This window comes from Nelusetta ayraudi, unplaced genomic scaffold (genome assembly GCF_046127955.1).
Source record: "Nelusetta ayraudi isolate G7.1 ecotype Tasmania unplaced genomic scaffold, CSIRO-AGI_Nayr_v1 ptg000042l, whole genome shotgun sequence".
In the NCBI taxonomy this organism is placed as follows: Eukaryota; Metazoa; Chordata; class Actinopteri; order Tetraodontiformes; family Monacanthidae; genus Nelusetta; species Nelusetta ayraudi.
Genome location: NW_027466092.1, coordinates 8945001 through 8963864, shown reverse-complemented (window position 1 = coordinate 8963864; position 18864 = coordinate 8945001). Strand labels below are relative to the sequence as shown.

Below are 18864 nucleotides of genomic sequence, written 5' to 3'. Positions count from 1 at the left end.
AGTTGAAATGCATATGTGTTTCTCTGTTGTTGTTGTTTTTTTGTTTGTTTTTTTAAAGAAAATTAGAAAAAAGCTTTAAGAAGCTACAGCGGCTTGTCTGACTAAATATATACAAGGTTGTCTAATTTCACAAGATGGCAGCAAAGATACTGCAAATTATTCAATTAGTTTTTATTTTTTTATTGAATTAATTGTTTAGTTAAATATTTATTATTGTTCTTTTGTTTATGAAAACAGAAAACAGAAACTGCGTTGGATTTACTGTGCACTGTTTATGACTTGAAATTACATCCAACATAAAAAAAAAAAAAAAAAAGAAAGGTCCATGGCAATGTAACTTTTTATTTATTTCAACTCGTACTACATTCAAAGTATTTATTTGCTACTGCTAGAAGAAGAAAAAAACACAGCGGCCAGAGAATTTACGATTATTTTTTTTTGTGGACAAAAAAATCCAGTTAATATTTTCAGTACAGTCAGTCATGACTAAAACTAAAACACTTTTATAATATTTCTCATTGAGGTTAAATGTATTTTGTCATGTTTATACCAAAGGGTAAAATGTCTTTCTTTCTTTCTTCCAGGGAGAACACATGTTCTATACACAAAGGTACAAAAAAAAAAAAAAAAAAACACATGCAGGCACAACCTCTTCTATTCTGTCCCTTCAGGTTCAATAACCTTCATCAGTACACAGTGGAGAGGAACTTGATGTCATAAGGTAGACAAACAGACAAACTATCACTCCTGTGCACACACAGACAAGGACATTTAAATGGTTCAAACTGGTACAAACCTCATTATAAATACACACATGTTTCCGTTAATAAGACAATTACGCGCTTGCAATGGTTAGCCATTAACAGGCAAACTGCAATAAATGGCACTGATTAACTAACAAAGGCATCCCACCAGTACACTATTCAGTCATTGCTAAAACAGGAAATTTCCATCCCTTCTGGTTACACTTCAACTCTGTCAGTTTCATAGTGCTGAACCACGGGGAGCATAAAAACCCAGTGTTCTGAGCTCTTAGTAGTGGAAGGAATGTGATTTTTAAGACCTTTTTGTTTTTACTGCACAACTAATTGAAACATTGAAATGTCTTAAGCTGAGGAGAAAGAGCAAATAAACAGTCATTTGGAAACTGCCCTTCAACATAAAAGCTCAAACCAATTTTAAATCAAGTTGTCAGCTGTCTCTGCTCAGACTAAAAAATGTTCTAGTACCTGTCTCATCAAAGTCTCATCCAAACTATCGGCATATAAAGTTAGCTAAGTTACATTATTTAAAAAAATAATAATATTATTATAATTATTATTATTGTGAGTCATCAGGAAGAACTTGAAGACGTCATGTGTCTGTGAAAAGTGCCACTGATGTCAAGAGTCACATAACGCTGGCAGGATTGTCCAAGGCAGATTTCCTCTTCTTCTTTTTTGTAGTCCATTTCATTTTTTCTCTCTACTGAAACTCAGCCAACACCGAGTTGTGTTGCTGCTGCTTCTTCGCTGATGGTGAGGATGTCCGCGACGAGCCTGGTTTCACAGGTGTGAGCGTAACACTGTAGAGGTTGGTGACGAAGGCCCCCCAGCCGCGACGGAAGGCTCGGTCCAAGGCCTGACACAGAAAACAGTCACAAAAGTTATGACACTCAGAAAATGATTTGGCTGACCTAATTTCATTATAGAGATTATACAAAAGGATCAGCAATGAAGGTTTGTTGTAAATTGAAGTAAGGTGACACAGCTGATTTAAGTTAGCACAACCCCGGGAAGCAACTTGAATGCTAGAGCCGCACATTCCCCAATACAGTAAAATTTACAAACTTAACACACCAGATGGAATATTTTATATATGTTATTTTTAATACACTTGGTTTATTTTGAAGAAACCAGAATGTGATTTAGCAAGCTTGGAAATATTTTTTGTTCCTGTACAAACATTTGGAAGGTACAACAAAAGTTGAGTTTTAATAGGAAGCCTGTCAAACCTGTAGAGGTTAAAAAAATGTTTTTGATTGAATTTTGATCATTCTGCCTTCACGGGAGTGTGCATGCTGTATCCACTATTGTTTAACTTGCAGTGGTGTTCTATTTTTGTCACGATCTTGCCCCTGTCTCTCTTCAGAGGACACTAATTGCTTGTGTAATCCTCCTTTTGGTTGAAAGCTGTCCAGATTGGAGTTTATCAAGATGAGCCAGAATTTAGGCTTTAAGTGACAGTGGTTTTAGCTGTTGTGCAAAAGTTCACACAAACATACTCCAAATGAAAGGGCAACAAAAATGCAAGGTGTTTTAAAAAAATGCTCCTTGGTTTCAGTTTTTATTGTCAAGATGTTAGCTAAAGCGGCTTTACTTGTTTTTATTTTCCTGGGTGACGATCTGATGATGTTGCAACCTACAATATTAAAACTTAACCCAATTAATTAACAGTTTTACCACTTTCTGAATTCATAGCTAAGTAAGGAGTGCCGCTTTAACAGGTGTTTCAAGGGCAAAAGTGTGTCATTTGTCACACAGCAGCTTGTTTACAACTTAGTCAAGAATTACTCTATGACCCCTGGTTGGAATACACTGTGCAGTGCAGACACAAACAGGTGAGACTGGCATCTTATCGAGTCAGAGAAGGTCAGGTCCTGAAACTCAGGGGCTGGAGGCTCATGTCATTGGAATGTTTTTTATGATGTGGCTTTAGTAGGAGGGCCTACGCTGGTGCGTTTCACACTGCTGGTCAAAGCTCATCGTCTAAGAGGTGCACGAATGTCAAGCCTATAGCATTAGTTTATAGGAAAGCAACATTTCTGTCAAAAAGAGGTGACTGTGGACGAGCCGGACAATCGGTTGATGTCTATCAGACGGTTTGAGAGGTAAACTGATGATTACAGACCAGTTGGTCTTTTGACAGAAGTCATCCTCACAAATGTCAGCTTTTTCTGTGAAGCTTCTGTCGCAGCTGATGCTGCTGTGGACGTGCAGCTGGTGGCCCAATTGCTCACAGTGGGTGTTTTTTTTTTTTTTATTGTTATCATTGTTACGGCAATAGAGTGATTAATAGCCCAGAGGTGGATGTCGAAGGAGAACTTTAGCCTCAGTCTGGCTCACTGGGTTTGGTTACATAACCCAGAGTTGATTACATATTAACCAGCTGCTGTGTTGTTCAAATTTACTGCAGGGTTGCAAAAAAAAAAAGAACTACTGTATATTAAAGTTTATCATGACAGATGGAACACAATCACCTGGGTTGCAAGATACAGTGTATTCAAAGTTTTTTTCAGATAACCAACTCTGACAGAGCTCTTTGTACAGAGGGGCCCTACCTATCAAAACTGTCAGTCAAAGCGGGGTAATCAAGCTCGTTTATCAGCAGTTTGCAATAGGTGTACCCCCCGACCCCCACCTGTGAGAGGGCAAACCAAAACAAAACTGCAAAAAAAAACATATTTTCCAGAGAGAAACGCTTGACAATGTCACGTATTTCTCACAAAGTAGCCGCCACTGCGGCACAATGTTGACACACACAGTGGTGCCTGGGTCACTTCCAGGTACTCCAGCGTCCTCTCACATTCCAGACACATGAGGCTAAACAGCAACTCTAAATTGCCCCCACCAGCCCTTAAATTTCTTCGTCATCTCCTGTGTTTGCTTTAAGGTCACCGCACAGTCCAAAGAACACTCTTTGTTTGAATGAAAAAAACATTTCAGATCTTGGCGAGATGGACGTACGAGATTTCAGACTCAACATCACTGAGATCTGAGTCCTGTGTGACAAAGCTCTCACTTGTCTGTTTTCACCCACCTTGCGGTAGTTCTTCACCGCGTTCCTCTTCACCATCTTCATCCCCTCCTCCTGCTCCTTCTTCATCCTCCGCTCCTCCTCCCCTTCCTCCTCTCTGCCCCCCTCGGTGTCTCTGATCAGGACCTGATCGTCCTCATCCTCCTGCGCGGCAAAGTGCACGAGCGCCGTCTCCTTCGGCTCCGCCGACAGCCTGTCCTCCTCCCCCACCACCACCTCGATGACCACCGGGCTGAACTCCGAGGAGAGCGTGTCGGCCGTCTCCTCCCTGGGTTGGTCCTCTTCCACTCTGCCCTCCTTCTGCTTCCTCCTGGTGCTTCTCCTCCACCTGCTGCTCAGGCGACTGGGCTTCCTCTGCAGGAGGGTCTCACCGTCGTCTCCCATCATCCCCTCTGCCTTTCCCACGGCTTCCCCATCTATGCGGCCACTCTCGGTGCCGTCCAACCTTTCCCCTAATTCCTCTGCTCCCACCTCCTCCCTTTCTCCAGCCACCTCGGGTTCTTCCAGGCGACCATAGAAGCCAGAGGATTTGTCCAGAAACTTTGGTGCACGGATTGAGCCGCGCACAGAACTTTGCCTGGAGTTTCTGCCAATCGTCATCTTGTCTCTTTTTCTCTTGCACTCTGCTTCTCTCAATTGCGCTCACAGTTCCTTTTTTCCTTTTGCCTCTGAAACACAAGGGTGCCACAAGAGATTAGAGATTAATACCATTACATAATCCTGTGCGCCCCCTTTTGGGCCTCTTTTTTTCTTTTTTACAAAACCAATTAGTTGACACTATGTTATTTCAACTAAGATTGCATTAGCTTATGTTCATATAACATGATAGAAGATAAGATTTGGTGTACAGGTCCACGCATACTGAGCGTTATCAGGCTGGTGATAACAGAATGTTAAAAGCAAAAGACACAGTGGAGACGAAAACACACGTGGACTCGCAAACTCAGACTTTAGCACTGATTTAACATGTTGGATGCTGGACAGGAGCCAGAATCAATGAGGACTGAGTGGCATGGAGGAGGTCAGACACAGGGACGGCTGACTCGTCATGTCATACAGATTTTATTTTCTGAATATATTAAAATAAAGTGCTTTTTTATTGTCATTTTGTTTCAATTGCCATTTTTGAAGATGTATTTCATATCAAATTAGCAATGCTATCTTAATGTTAATGTAGACGCATTATGGATACTGAACATCTTCATTTCATTGAATATCGCCTTCTAGATTAAAATTACATGTTTTTTTTTTAATATACTAGGGTGTGTTAAATAGTTCAGTTAGGTGCTGGCTTGTAATCAAAAGGTACAGCAAATGAACATTCAATTACACAAATGAATTCAAAGAGGGAAGAAGAGGCAGAAGAAGGTATAAAGTCACCAGCAAATTGAATTAAAATAAAGACAAAAATATAAGTAGCTAATAGTATGACAGTATGACAGTATATAGTATAGAGTATGAGAGTATGATTTCAGTTGAACAGCTGTGATAATGTCAGACAATAAAATAAAGTTTTTTGTTCAATAGCTTGAAAAAAAAAAACCACAATAGCATTTTGAAGGTTTTCCTACAGGAAGCAGGATTGTAAATGAAGAAACAACAAGCTGGAGGTCTTACCTTTTGCTTCAGCTTCTGTATGTGTGTGTGAGTGTGGGTGCGTGAGTGACTGAGTGTTCAGCATTTAAGTATAAAGCCCGGATGTCACACACCTCCCCTGCCGCAACACGCTGCTCTGTCGTCATCAAGGCAAACACACATGCAGAGGAGAGACAAGCACACACAATGTGAAGCACTCTCCCTCCCAATCACTCTTAATGTCGCTCCCACTCACACCTTCTACCGAACCACAAACACAAACACAAACACACACACACAGTCACACTCATACTTTCATATGTGAAATAAAGGTGCAAATTAAAAGTAACAAGAGAGGAAAAGACATGCCTGTTTTCATTTCTGTCCTTATCAATCATTAAACAAGAGCTCAGAACATGCAGAGGGATATATTTGGTCAGTCCGAACAACGATAAAAGGCAAACATTAAATCCACCTTCAACATACAATCCAAGTCCTAAGGTCGAATTCAAGGGGAAAGAGACTTTTGCCATTTTGTCATAAATAGTCTTTGTTGAGCCAATGTGCAAACAAATACTCACAATGTTTAAACAAATACTCACAATGTTTAATTCCTCTTTTTTGACTTTAGCCTTAGAAATAAATACGATAAAAATATCCTTTGTGTGGCGAGTGCCATTTTTTACCATCCTCGTGAGTTTGAGGATATACGCACATTGTTTCAACGCATTAAAACACCTTATTGTACATGCACACACATGCACATTGTGCACGGTCAGGCCAGAAGAAGAAAGACAGACACATTTACACACACATATCAAAAGGCTTGTGCTGAGCAAAATGGAAGGGAAGTTACAGCGTGACTGCAGACATGATGGGAGTTGATCAAGTGACTTGTTGGTGCGAGTGTCTGCGGGTGAGTCATCATGACAGTGCGTGCGTCTGACTTGGGTTCCTCTTACTCACTCCAAAGCATCTCAGCCGTCATGTCAGGGACCCCCAGAGTTTGCTGCAGGTGACAGGACAGACTCCGCACAGAAGCATTAAAGCTGCTGAGGTCGAAGCAGCTGGCAGGTACTCGAGCTTGTCGTAAAACCTTCAGCAGGGTAATCATTGATGACAGTGACCGAGCCCCAGAGGGAAGTTGTCATGGTCCCCGTCAGGCAAGGGCAAGCCACCGTTTTCACACTGCAGTTGTTCGTGACTTTTTGAAACTTTGAAAAGTATCGACATTGCTTTGAGTCAGATGTGGGTAAATGCATAATAGCCGTGTTACTAAAACTAGAACAGCTACTAATAGAATCTCAGGAGCTCATTGGATTTAATACACAGTTTAATGATGTGAAATTGCAAATTTTAAGATGTAACTCCAAATTCTAATATTGTAAAAAAAAAAAAAAAAGCTAAACTAAAACAATAAACTAAAACAATAAATGATACATAATATTTCAAACATACTGGAGCTTATGTGGCCTGTATGGCCCAAATGGAAGAAGTAAATCTCAGCATTTCCTTGCAAGCAAAGTGTGTAAGGTTTTGTGGCATTTGCTAATAGGAAAGCAGGTTTCAAATAATTTTAATGTTAAACCCTGTTTTATAATGTCCCATTTTATCTACTTTATTTTTCTTTACCCACCTGTGATGTAAGGGCAAAATAAACAAAACCTCAGGCTGATCTACATTCATTCTAAGGAACAACACATACATGTTGGAACAACAGCACTACCTCCTTAAAGTGTGTGTGTGAATATAATTAGCTATTTAACAGCATCAGTGACTCAAACTAAAAAATAATTGAGTATTTTTTATTTTTATGCACTATCATCCCAGTGGATCCCTTTAAATGTCACAGATTACACAAAAGGCAGCAGAAGAAAACATTGTTGGCATACATCAACGCTTGACTTGACAACAGTTTATGATTGACGGTGTGACATAGACAGATAAGTGAGTCAGACAGACAACACCTTGTCAAACAGTCAGTGACATAAGTCTGAACAGAAAGATCCGTGTTATTACCTGACATGCTCAGAGCAGATGTTCTGCTGGCTGCTTTCCAGTTAAAACACATGAGGAGGAGGAGCAGGAGAAGGGGGAGGAGGAGGAGGAGAGTCATCCCACTGTTAAGTCATTTGTTTAAGTGTCATTTGGGTTTTTTTTTAGTTGCAAGGGTCAAAATCCAAAATGGGCCGTGACCTGAAAAAGTTTGCAGATGCCAAAACCTGATTCATTATGTCGCATTTCATCGGCATGGAAAGAGAAACTGCTTGAAAGTGACAGTTAAGAGAAAGTTGAGTGTAGATTCATATAAGTGAAATTTTATTTTGCTTTTTATTATACACGACACAAAATTTCACAATGAAAACTGTGTAAGGAACATAGTATTTGACTTCTATTGGGTCACACTAATTGTTTAAAAGTAACTTAAAAGTAGGTACATTATATGACCATCACAGTATCTGCAGGTGAATTGCTCTTTCCTGCCACTACACAATTATAATATTAACTACCCATGTAATAAATAATAAAATAATTGTGACTAATTTCATTTAATTGATTAAATTCTTAATCAACAATTAATCAATTAATTGTTAACGTCCCTAGTGCACAACATTGGAAAATAGCAAAGCGAGAGAAGGACCGACTCAGTGACCAGATGCCTTCATCATACATCTCATACCGGTGCAGTCATCCAGTGACACCTCTTGTCCAAATAATCTCTGCCTTCCACAAGGAGCCCATCTAGTCCCACCAAACATTATGTGGCATTTAAGGCCTGCTGAGTAAGTTGCCTGGTCAATCGGGTTTCAAGGAGGTTAAAGGAGGATGGGTGGAGGTGGCAGTGGAGGAGCATTAGCGGCTCCAGCATCTAGTGGAAAGATGGTGAGTTGGAGGTAAGGCACTGCTGAAACCCAACTAACACCTGATCAAGAAGAAAATAATCACAAAGCAATCACAAAAACGTTTTTGGAGACAAGTTGATTTCTACACTATTTTTTGGTTTATTTTCAAGAGGGAGAATGGGCTTTCTGACATTGTACAACATAAGGAACAGCAATATAGTAATAAATACACAACACGCCAGTAGAGAATTGACTTACAGGCACTAATCACAGTTAAGCAGGCACTAGTGTCATTTTTACAGTATCGTACAGAAGCTGATGAGCATTCACTTACACCCTGGTCCAACTATTTGCTCAAGTGTCTCTTAAATTTATAAATATATTCTTAAAATACTGCTGCAGTAACGTGTAAGAAATTCGACACCCAGCAAAAGTAAATACAAGTTGCTTCCCCTCGATCGATCAGCATGTGGACGTGTAATGCTGGGTACGTGTATTGGGAACGACTTTCGACTTTTATTGTAACTAAAATGAGCTCTATTAGAAGTCTGTCCTCACCAACGCTTCAAGTGTCTCTAATTGATACGGTTAAACAAAAACTCAACAACACTTATTATGCCAATAAATTGTGTTTTGAAATGCTGCACCGTGGACCAAACCTTTGCTTTACAACACTGTTATGTAGATAGCAGCTACGTTAGTCAGGTGGGGTAAAAACTACATCATGCCTTCTATGCCAAGTTTGAATATTGAGGCTGGATACAGATTTGGGGACGATAAACTTAACAAAACAAACGTCATGCATGTATCAAGCGCTCCAGCGTAGCTGCATCTTAGTCAGATATGAGTCAAGAGGTTACTCACTGATCAGTAGACCTTCAGCAGCTCAGAATATCTCTCAGGGATGAGTTACACTGCACGATCCAAGTTTGGGCACAACTCAACATGTAAACACGTGTCCTGCTCACGCTGGACTAAAAAAAAAAAAAAAAAGATATTTTTTCCCTCAGTTAGTTGTTTGAAATAATCCATTGAACAGCTGAACAAAGACACCTGAACTATGACTCAAGAAAATTCAGATACACACACTAACTTACAGTCGGCACAGTTTTAACAACACTCACTCCAGATATACAAAGATACACAATTACCTGATAAAAAAAAAAAGAAGAACAGACAATAAGATCTCACCGTCAACAGATGTGTCTCTGTTTTACAGAATATACAATGCAGTGTATACATGCGCAAAAAAATCATAGACAGCAGTGGGCAATCTCTCTCTCTCTCTCTCTCATCGCAGGCTTCAGACTTCCACTGCAGGGTCGGAGCCGAGCCCCTGAGCCTGCAGAGCCTCCTCCCTCTTCATCTTGGGTTTCTCCGTACGCGTGTGCCACACCAGAACCTGCACAGCAAGCATGCACAACACGGCATGTCATTTAAAAACACAGTGGAAGACAGTGAACATGACTAAACACAAACATTTGGTGGTCCCTCATCTACTCATCAAATACCTCCCCCAACTAGAATCCATTAAACAAATTTTATATTGAACGCATTATTCCTTCACACTGGTGGTAGTAAGCCACATGTGTAGCCACAGCTGCCCTTGGGTGGCAGCCAATCTGTGCCAAACTGCCCCTCCGACCACCACCAAACATTCACTCACGTTCGTACGAGGCAATGTGGGTTAAGTGTCTTCCCAAGGACACGACGACAGACTAGGATGGAGCGGGATTTGAACCGCCAACCTTTTGGTCAATAAACAACCCTCTACCTCCTGACCTACAGTCATCCTCCTTTTCTTCATCTGATCTGTTGGAAATAAATTTCTCTCTGAGGAAAATATACAAACAGACTCATACTTTGGAACAGTTGTCTGCTTTGGGCTCCAGTTCATCCATGGTTACCAGGCCCTGGAGAAGGCTGCTCTCCAAGAAGCCCATTGGTGCCTCCCCGTCAAAACAAGCCTCTGGATTGGCCAGCACCAGTCGAAGGGAAACGGCAAAACCAGCCATATCCATTGGGAAGGGGCGACTGGGGCGCCAGCCAGTGTGGAAGCGAATCACCTTCAAGAAATCAATTGAAAAGCACAAATACAACACCAGTAATTTAGAGAAAACAGCTGATAAAGTCTTCACCTTCAATTGCAGTGAGGCACTGTGAAATCAAAAGCTCGTGTGACTTTTTATTCAACAACCCTGTTGACTCATGAGGAAAACAACAGAGTGTTTCTAAAAGTCAGACAACATAAAAATATTTTCCCGTTAACAAGCGGTGTCGTGTTTTTATGAGTAGGTCTGACTCTGTGCTGCTAAAACTGACATTTTATCAACTGTGATGATAAAATGTACAAACCTTCCCTCCCTCGACGACGGGCCTCTCATACTTCATCCCTCCGACCAGCCCCACCGGCCACACTGACACTCGCTGGGTGCTCCTCATCTGGAACGAGACAAGGAACCAGTTTGTTTCAGCATCCTGAGGAACACAATTCGCAGTTGCCTGTAGACACTCGCTCGCCTCGCTGCAACGGACAAACACATTTATCCTCACCTCCTCAAATATCTGCAGGCTATATGTGTTGTCATCGTCAGCAAAGTACACCACCCCCTGCTGGCCGTCTGCTCCTGGCTGAGCCCTTCGGTCCTCACGGAGCCACCGCAGACCCTCGTTCCTTTGCTCGACGCCACGCGGCTTCAGCCAGCTGGGGTCACCCTGAGGTGAGAGGAGGAATTGATGCTGGATTTAAACTCACTGGAGCAAAATAATAGGGAAAATTCATTTGCTTAGGTAAGAGCTAAAGTCTAAGGCCACCTCCTGCAGTTTCCGGTCCTTGGCTGTGGGCATATGCAGGTGGGTGTAAGTCAGGCCACTTTTCTTAAGGAAGTCCGTCACCAGCGGCGTCTTATGCGGCGAATCCTCCACCACAATCCAGTGGAGCTGAGGGACGTGCAGAAAGGTGTGGGATAAGCGAGTCAGCTCAGCCTTCTGCACCAACCTGTACGCACAAAGAATATGTTCTGTATGCGTGTACGGGAGACATATAAGCAGAGGTTTGGACAAGACATTTTTCACCGACTACCTTGCATATGTCGGGGTGATGACAAAGATGGTGGGCAGAGAAGGTTTGGCAGCCAGTTTCTTCGGCTCTTTGGTTGCCTCCGACTTCTTCACCTGCTCCTGAAGACGGTGCAGCTCCCCGCGTAGCCGGGAGATGGTGCGATCTTTGGGCATATCGTGCTCTGTGCAGTCGCAGTGCTGACCTGCAGCGTTTAGAGTAGAGCACCCAAGACACAAGTCAAGTTCAGAAATTTCGGGTAGAGGATCTGTTCAATTATTACTTTCATTTTTTTTGTTTGTTTGTTTGTTTATTGTTACTCAGTTTTCTACAAATATCACCATCTTATTTTTTTTTTTATTGTTTTAAAAATGCAACGGGCAAACTGAATAATTTTGAGGTAAGTATGACTTGGCGTTTTTTCATCCGTGTGTTTCATTACCAACCAAAGCAGAGAACACTGATCAGCTAAACTGCAGTAATGCTCGCTGTAATGGATGAAGTTCAGCACTTACCAAGCTGCATCAGTGCATAGACGAGGCCCATAAGGGAGACCAAGAAATACAGGACAAAAACGGTCTTCAGCTTTAGCTTCATCTTCGTTGCCATGGCACCCTGACAGGTGAAGAGGTTAACAATGTGACGAAGAAAACCAGACTGGACGTGAAGCAGTTGTTATTCAGGCAGCTTCAGTTCATCAACTGTGAGACTTTAGCCAGTGACTGCGACATTAACTTGTGCTCCGACAAGACGCGGATGAGCAACATTTAGCTTGCCAAAAAGGTCGACAATTGCATTAAAATAAAATTTTGAATATTCCACAGCGAAATCTTGAAGGTGAGCGTGTATACGTGTGACTACGATAGCTTAGTGAAGGCCAGCGGATTAAAAAAAAAAAGAAGAAGAAGAAGAAGAAGAAAAAATGCTATGGTTACGTTTGCATGCTATGTCAGCGTGAGAGGTTGGCAAATATTCCTACATCAACGTGCATTTACCAGACGAAGGAACCCGGAGAACGAGGACGAGGTTGAGATGGGTTAACGCATCATGTCATCTTGACCAGCTGAGAGCAAAGGCACCTCAGCACATCAGAACATCCATTCATTCAGTTAAGACATCTTTCGCAGCGACGCACCAACACCTTCCGGTTCCAGTGCAACGAAATTATAAGTCCCCTCAGAAAGTGTTTACCCACAATAGTTCCACCCCAGAGCGGAAATGGGAGAAAGTCTTAGGCTTACCTTTATTACATTCCAATTTGCTACAGCTTAAAAGGGCAGGTTTCCATAAGCACGATGAGTTCTTAAAGTGCAAAGTTTTTAAGAAAATAAATTGCACAAAGTGAGTTTTTTGTGTTATAAATTCATTTCAATTGTGACTTCATGAATATTACAAACGATACTAAGCATGAAAAGTCAAACAACTTTCCTTTATTTGTAACGTACAAATAAAACACTGACAAGGCATAATGACATAAGGTTTCCCTTTCAATGTTGTTTATGAACATGACTGTAACACCCACTCTCAAATAGTTATTTAAACATCGGGTTTTTAAAAAAGTGTTTCATCTGCAAAAGGGTAAGTAATTCAAAGAACATGAAGCCACAACAATGTATATACTGTATTTACACAGAAATCAGGACACAAGAAAGATCAGTGATTTTGAGGAAGAATGTAACCTCACCTAAAAGAAAAGTAATCACTGATTTAAAACAAACAAACAAAAAAAAACTGTTTTGAATTATTTTATTTTATTTTATTTTTTTTGAAGTGAGGACCTTCTCTCAATTGCACCATTCTGTCAGTAAACCTTTTTTCCAAGAGGTGGAAAAAAAGAGCCAGCGCTATCTGAATAAAATGTTATTATCTAAGTCCATAGCAGGGTACGTTCAAACTTTATATTTATAACGTTCATGCAAATTCACCAGGTGCTTATTCGTCCGTTGAAATTTTTTGAAAAACAAAACAAAAAAACATTTCCCTACTTTTGTCATAATCCAGGGTGACAATTGGATCATGATATTCATTCTCTTAAATTATGACAGGAACCGACCGTAAGAGGAGTTGCGTTCAATATGACTGGGTGAGGAATCAATCTTTGAAAAGTGTTAAACCAAAGAGATATTTGATTATGTTTGATCAACCTGAGAAAGAGACTGTCAGTTGATATAATACAACTATGTACATCCTCTTTTTTTTGTAACACGCACAGAAAAAAAATAATCACTGTACTTAAGAGAAGGTACTCTGGCACACAAACAAGCACTGTGAGGTTTACATGTTTCCAGAAATTATAACCAAACATAAAGCAGATGCTGTGTATGAATTAGGTCATCCAATGACATCTTTACAATGAAAACTAAAACCGTGTCTGATTTTTTTTCCAGGCACAATGACAAAATGGTGGGTTAAAAATGATGCAAAACAAAACTTTGGTCCCACCACATCCGATAGGGTCATCTTGCACACATTCCAAATGCTTTGTAACTTTCTCTATTCTTTATATATTTACAAGAAAATCTTTAATCCAATTGACTCAAAGCGATATCCAATGTACTGACGTTCGTAAGTTATTCGCAAGAACATATAAAGAGTGACGGTTTTAGACCCATGTTGGGAATTGAACACACAGTTGCAAATTTAAGTCTCAGAACAGCACTTTCCGTTTTGTAATCCTGACTTGAAGTTGGAAGTAGAGAATTCTTGGATTTCCATCATGCAAATTTTCAACCATGGCTTGACAAAAAAAACTCATGGCTGAGAAAAAAAAGACACCTATACTCTGAGTGCACTGCAGCACCTTTCCTGTCATTCATTGTTCCAATCCGCCTCAAATGATAGCGTTCAGCTTTAAACAGCCACATAAAGTGGTGACTTCTACCAATCCTTCCCCATGTTAAATCAATATGATTTACTCATGCAATATGACAAAGAAGGGACTGAGGAGTGTGTACTATTTCTGATTAAATAGAGCAAAAAGCAGCACAATCCACTTGTTAGTAACTGGAACCTCTAGGAAATGAGAGCAGAGGCAAGCAGGATGAATGCGTTTTGTACAAAGGATGTAGGATGACGAGGGCAACACAGATGCAACTTAGGAGAGCACAAGTCTACAACATGGAGGAATGAGACTATGACAGAGCTCCAAGGTATTCAATGATCTTCTAATTATGCCCCCAGAGAAACTGCAGGAGGAAAACCTGAAGATGACCAATGCTTTTGAGGCTTCTCTGAAGCAGAGAACACAATACACATCTGAAAAATTGTCCTTTTAATTTGTACTTTAGATTAAAAAAAAACAAAAATCATTTTATTAAGTTTTCCTGAAAGAACAAAGCCAAGGAATTGATAAAAAAAAAAAAAGAAAAAAAAAATGCTATCCTGGCCATCTCAACGTCGAAAATTAAAAGTAGCTGTCTCTAGTAAATCAGTTACATCCACCTGATTATTAAAACGAGGGCTTGATTTATCAATATTTGCTCCCACAAGGGAAAGTCTTGATGTGAGGTAGCATTTCTCTGTAACACAGCCTTATGCCGAGTCACCTATTTGAGAAGAGCCCATTAATCGCAATATAAATGGCAGAAGGTGAAACGATGCGTTTGAGCGTGTCAGAAAAGTATCGTCTGTTCGGGGGTTACTTGATGTCATTGTGAGCGTGAATGCGTAAGGTTGCTGTGGATAGTAAACAAAGAAGAAAAAAAGAGCAGTGATGTGCAAAAGTCCACATCACATCATGTAGCAAGGACACACACGCACACCAGAAAAGAGGGGAAGGGGGGAAAAAACAAACCACCACTTAATCCATAATGCCGCCTTGTTCTGTAGCCATTGACTCCACCGCTTCACCCACTGCTGCTGCTCTAAATGCTCAGAGGAGGGAGTGACTCAAGCTTTCACACACGGCCTTAGGAGTTGCTGGCTTTTTTTCTTTTTTCTGTTTTTTTTTCTTTTTTTGAAACCACGACCGTGGCCAAGGCCAATCAGTGGCAGCAGCCCCCACAATGCCCACCGCCGTGAGTGTGTCCCGCTGAGGCCTCGCCGTGTTTGGTCCGCCTGCTGAGGATCTCGTAAGAGCAGTCGTCGCCACAGCAACCAGACATGCTCGGCGAGGTCTCGTCAATCTCAAATCTATATTTTGTGGAGGAAGACGGAGGGGAAAAAAACATCTTAGGAAGTCAGACTCCTTCCACCTTCCTGTATGTTCTGACAACGGCAGCCATGTACTCACTGTAAAGCTTCTCTGAAGAACTGGTAAGCACCGTGGTTGTGTTTGAAAACCGTCAACATCACTTTCTTCATCTGTGTGCTGCGCAAGAAAAGACAAAGACAAGAAGAGAAATGAAAAAGAGACCGACTACCAGTCAAGAGTTGGGACGCACCGTCTCACAGTATCTTTCAGTTGCACTTCATTCCCAATAGGGAAATGTGTTTGCTATTTTTCGTTAAAAAAAATTAAATAAAGATAAAATATTTGAAATCATTTATTCAATTGTCTTTGTAGTGTTACCAAAAAAATAAATTGTGATTTTATTTTTGTCCCAAATCATCAAGCCCTTTCTACATTTTTGATACATACTGACGACATCAAATATATGAGGAGGATATATGTATTTCTGTAGCAAAGAAAAAAATGTTTTTTAAGAATCAAAAATAAATAATGTGTTTGAGTTATTTCACACTTTTTGTTTACAGAATTCCATGTGTTAATGCATGGTTTCATTGAGAATCTACCATGTAAACAGTTATGAAACTAAAAAATAAAAACCATTAAATGAGAAGGTGGGTCCAAACTTTTGACTGGTGGTGTATAACAGAACACAAAATGTACTTATACATGTCTACATTAGCCCCAAACATGGACCTGATAAGGGTTCATGATTTTGCACCAACATTACAGCTCTGAATGAAAGACGACGTGAGAGCAAGTAGAGTTCCACCAGTGGAATTGGCTGCATCTCTTTGTAGGGCCGCTCCTTCAGACTGCCAGTCTAACTGGCATTTTATTTCTTGAACTGATACATCAACTCATTTCTTTGCATTACGTTTTCTGATCACTGAAAGCTTGTCCTGTCTTGACCTTTAACCCAAAGTACAGCAAAAGACATTAAATCAGCTTTATCTGCTCTTATGTGTGCAGTTATTTTACTGAAGGTCTGTGCTGTGGGTTTACCTGTTCGCAATGAGCTGGAGAATCTGAATGAGAAACTTGCCGAGTCCTTTCCTCCGCACTCGGCTCTCTAGCTGTACCTCATAGCTGCAGAGGTCAGACAGTGAGTTAGTGACAAGCTGGGTTACAATCTCAAATCTTTATTTGAAGGGAAAAAAAAAAAAAAAGTCATGAAGGGTCACAATCAGAAAGCTTACCAATATAAAACTTCCTCCCCGCACTCCACATCAAATCGAAAGTGAGAGAAGGCGACAGGGGCGGAGTCACTGTCGCGGGCCAGCAGGTACCAGGCCCTCTCGTCGTTCATCTCCTCCCGCTTTTCCCTCTCCTTCCATCCCCATTCGCTCTGTTCGTACCTGGAGCAAAAGCAAAGGGCGAGATGGTCGAAGGTTCCCTAAAAATCTCGTTCCATCGTGGGAACAACTGATACTATGAGGGAGACATTTCTGACGGTAAGAGACATCATGTTCAGTAAAGAGCGAATTATTGTCTGTGAGAATTCTGACATTGCCAGGGATTTTTCCCTGCTCACTGTCATTCTCCGCTCCCTCCCTGCTGTGATGCATCTTCAACTACCAGAACAGATGAGATCTTACAGTGTCTGCATGTTGGCTCTGGTGAGTTCAAAGGCCCACTCCACAGACAGCGGGTTGAGAGTAGTCACTCTCTTGCACTCTATCTGCAGGTTCAGCCTGGGGTGGAAGACAAGAGGAGCGAGTCAAACACACTCGCAGCATTTGTTTCTGTGCGTGAGCAGGGACAAAGGAAGACAGTGGGTCCACAAGAGAGTGAGCTGTTGACAAAACAGAGTCTCTTTGCCACATTCTTGCACAATCACTGTCTGAAAGGGGGGGGGCAGCGACGGCTTAACAGCATTCTGTAAATTCCAAGAAATTATGAATTAAGTCTTTTGTAGGCAGGACACATGCGTCGCGTACCCATTTCTGTCGTAGTTCTTGAAGGCCGGGAAGGTAGCCAGGGGGTCATCGAGCTGTGGAGACAAAGGCCAAGATCAGCTCAAGTGACTTTCATTACACAAATGCATTGAACCTGCTTTCCTTTGCACAGAAGTCCGGCATTTACACGTCACCAGATGTGACGTACAGGGTCACGTGACCTGTTCACTTCAAGAGACAATGGACATATGTGGTTCCACAAGAGGTTCAATGGCATCACACCGCTCATTAAAGAAATCCCGGGTCATTCTGAAACTCTGAATGCACAACTCGTCTGTGGATTCCTCAGTGATGATGCTCTCCCAGACATACGAACGTTGCCTTTGAACTATCAGAACCATCACCTGCTGGCTTTGTCTCCTGATGATGACAGCAGCAACAGCAGTAGCGACAACTGGAACAGCCGCTCCAAAATGCTTTGTACCTCCAACCTCCTCAAAGTGGGGTCTCGAGGGACAAGATTTTACGAGAATTACGGCTTATGCATTTCACACCATTCAATGGAAACACCTGCAAATCGCAATTTTACTTTGTCGAAATTTTTAGAAATATCACTTTTATTTTGCAAAAAACTGTAAAGGAAACGCAGCTAGTATCACATTGAGGATGTTCTTCCAGTCAAGATAAATCCATTGCACGTGGACGACGTCTTGTGAACCTAGCTGACTTACACTGGATAAGGCTGAGATTAAACCTGAGTCAAAACTTTGGTACTCTTGCACTGGAACACAGACAGATAAAGTCCTTCCTTATTTAGGATGACCTCGGTTTTCTAGAGACCTCATGCCAGTTTTCCTGGATGGTTACCTGTTAGGTTCAGTCACAACTCTGCTCCACCTCATCACATACTAATCATGGGTAATATTTTAGAGAGGTGAAGGTGCCAGTTGTTCATCTAGAGTCACATATTACTATCTTAAGGCAAGAGTTAATAATAGTTAACATCTGTAGGCATGTGAGTGAAAGCCATGATGCGAGGGCAGGAGGCAGAGCGACACTTGTTTTCCCTACAGCTGCAGCTTAGAGAAGGTTCACTCATGCTTAAGCCCAAAGCCAAGAGACAGGGTGCATGAGTTTCCTGTCCCAAATGTCACCACTAGCAAGAGGTGAATCTGAGGCTATAACGGCTCTCACTGAATATCAAATGAGCCAAAAACCTGAATTCACAAAGGAGGTGTTGAGGGTTCCGCAAAACCTGAGAGAGCGAAGATACATTGCAACGAGGTGGACGCTTTTAAATTCAACGCACTTAAAAACAAGCTTACTTTCAACTTGAGGACAATCAATTCAATCAACACAACTCAGGGCCACACAAGTGTGGATGACTGCCCTGCAGGTTACCTTGTTGGCTGCGTCCACCTTGGCACAGACGGCGTCCATGGCTGCCCTCTCCTCCTGACGGCGGGCTTTCTTCTCCTTTGCTCTGTTGGATTTCCTCTGGATGCAGGCAGGTGGTAAACAGGTGTG

General features: G+C 41.5%; 3 protein-coding genes across 4 annotated transcripts in view; all 3 read right to left on the bottom strand.

The window, feature by feature from the left end:
• Positions 1 to 745: 745 nt before the first annotated feature.
• LOC142893497 (uncharacterized) lies at positions 746 to 5486 on the bottom strand. The gene is made up of 3 exons (XM_076034127.1): positions 5413 to 5486; positions 3799 to 4463; positions 746 to 1620 (listed from the first exon to the last, which is right to left on the bottom strand). Exons 2-3 carry the CDS (start codon positions 4393 to 4395, stop codon positions 1465 to 1467), a joined length of 753 nt encoding a protein of 250 aa, XP_075890242.1. The 5' UTR covers positions 4396 to 4463; positions 5413 to 5486; the 3' UTR covers positions 746 to 1464.
• Positions 5487 to 8348: 2862 nt separating this feature from the next.
• b3gat3 (beta-1,3-glucuronyltransferase 3 (glucuronosyltransferase I)) lies at positions 8349 to 12436 on the bottom strand. 2 transcript variants are annotated; one of them, XM_076034123.1, is made up of 8 exons: positions 12251 to 12436; positions 11787 to 11886; positions 11296 to 11476; positions 11028 to 11211; positions 10767 to 10928; positions 10569 to 10655; positions 10076 to 10279; positions 8349 to 9615 (listed from the first exon to the last, which is right to left on the bottom strand). In XM_076034123.1, exons 1-8 carry the CDS (start codon positions 12260 to 12262, stop codon positions 9517 to 9519), a joined length of 1029 nt encoding a protein of 342 aa, XP_075890238.1. In that variant the 5' UTR covers positions 12263 to 12436; the 3' UTR covers positions 8349 to 9516. The 2 variants fall into 2 exon arrangements, with proteins under 2 accessions (XP_075890238.1, XP_075890239.1); XM_076034124.1 differs by having other exon boundaries at positions 12267 to 12435.
• Positions 12437 to 12681: 245 nt separating this feature from the next.
• naa40 (N-alpha-acetyltransferase 40, NatD catalytic subunit) overlaps positions 12682 to 18864 on the bottom strand; it is an 8725-nt gene continuing 2542 nt past the window's right edge. The window contains exons 2-8 of the mRNA XM_076034126.1: positions 18739 to 18834; positions 17380 to 17432; positions 17038 to 17133; positions 16639 to 16797; positions 16445 to 16528; positions 15503 to 15580; positions 12682 to 15402 (exon numbers count right to left, since the gene is read on the bottom strand). Coding sequence (XP_075890241.1) covers positions 15255 to 15402; positions 15503 to 15580; positions 16445 to 16528; positions 16639 to 16797; positions 17038 to 17133; positions 17380 to 17432; positions 18739 to 18834 — 714 coding nt within the window. The 3' untranslated portion in view covers positions 12682 to 15254. The remainder of the gene's footprint in view (positions 15403 to 15502; positions 15581 to 16444; positions 16529 to 16638; positions 16798 to 17037; positions 17134 to 17379; positions 17433 to 18738; positions 18835 to 18864) is intronic.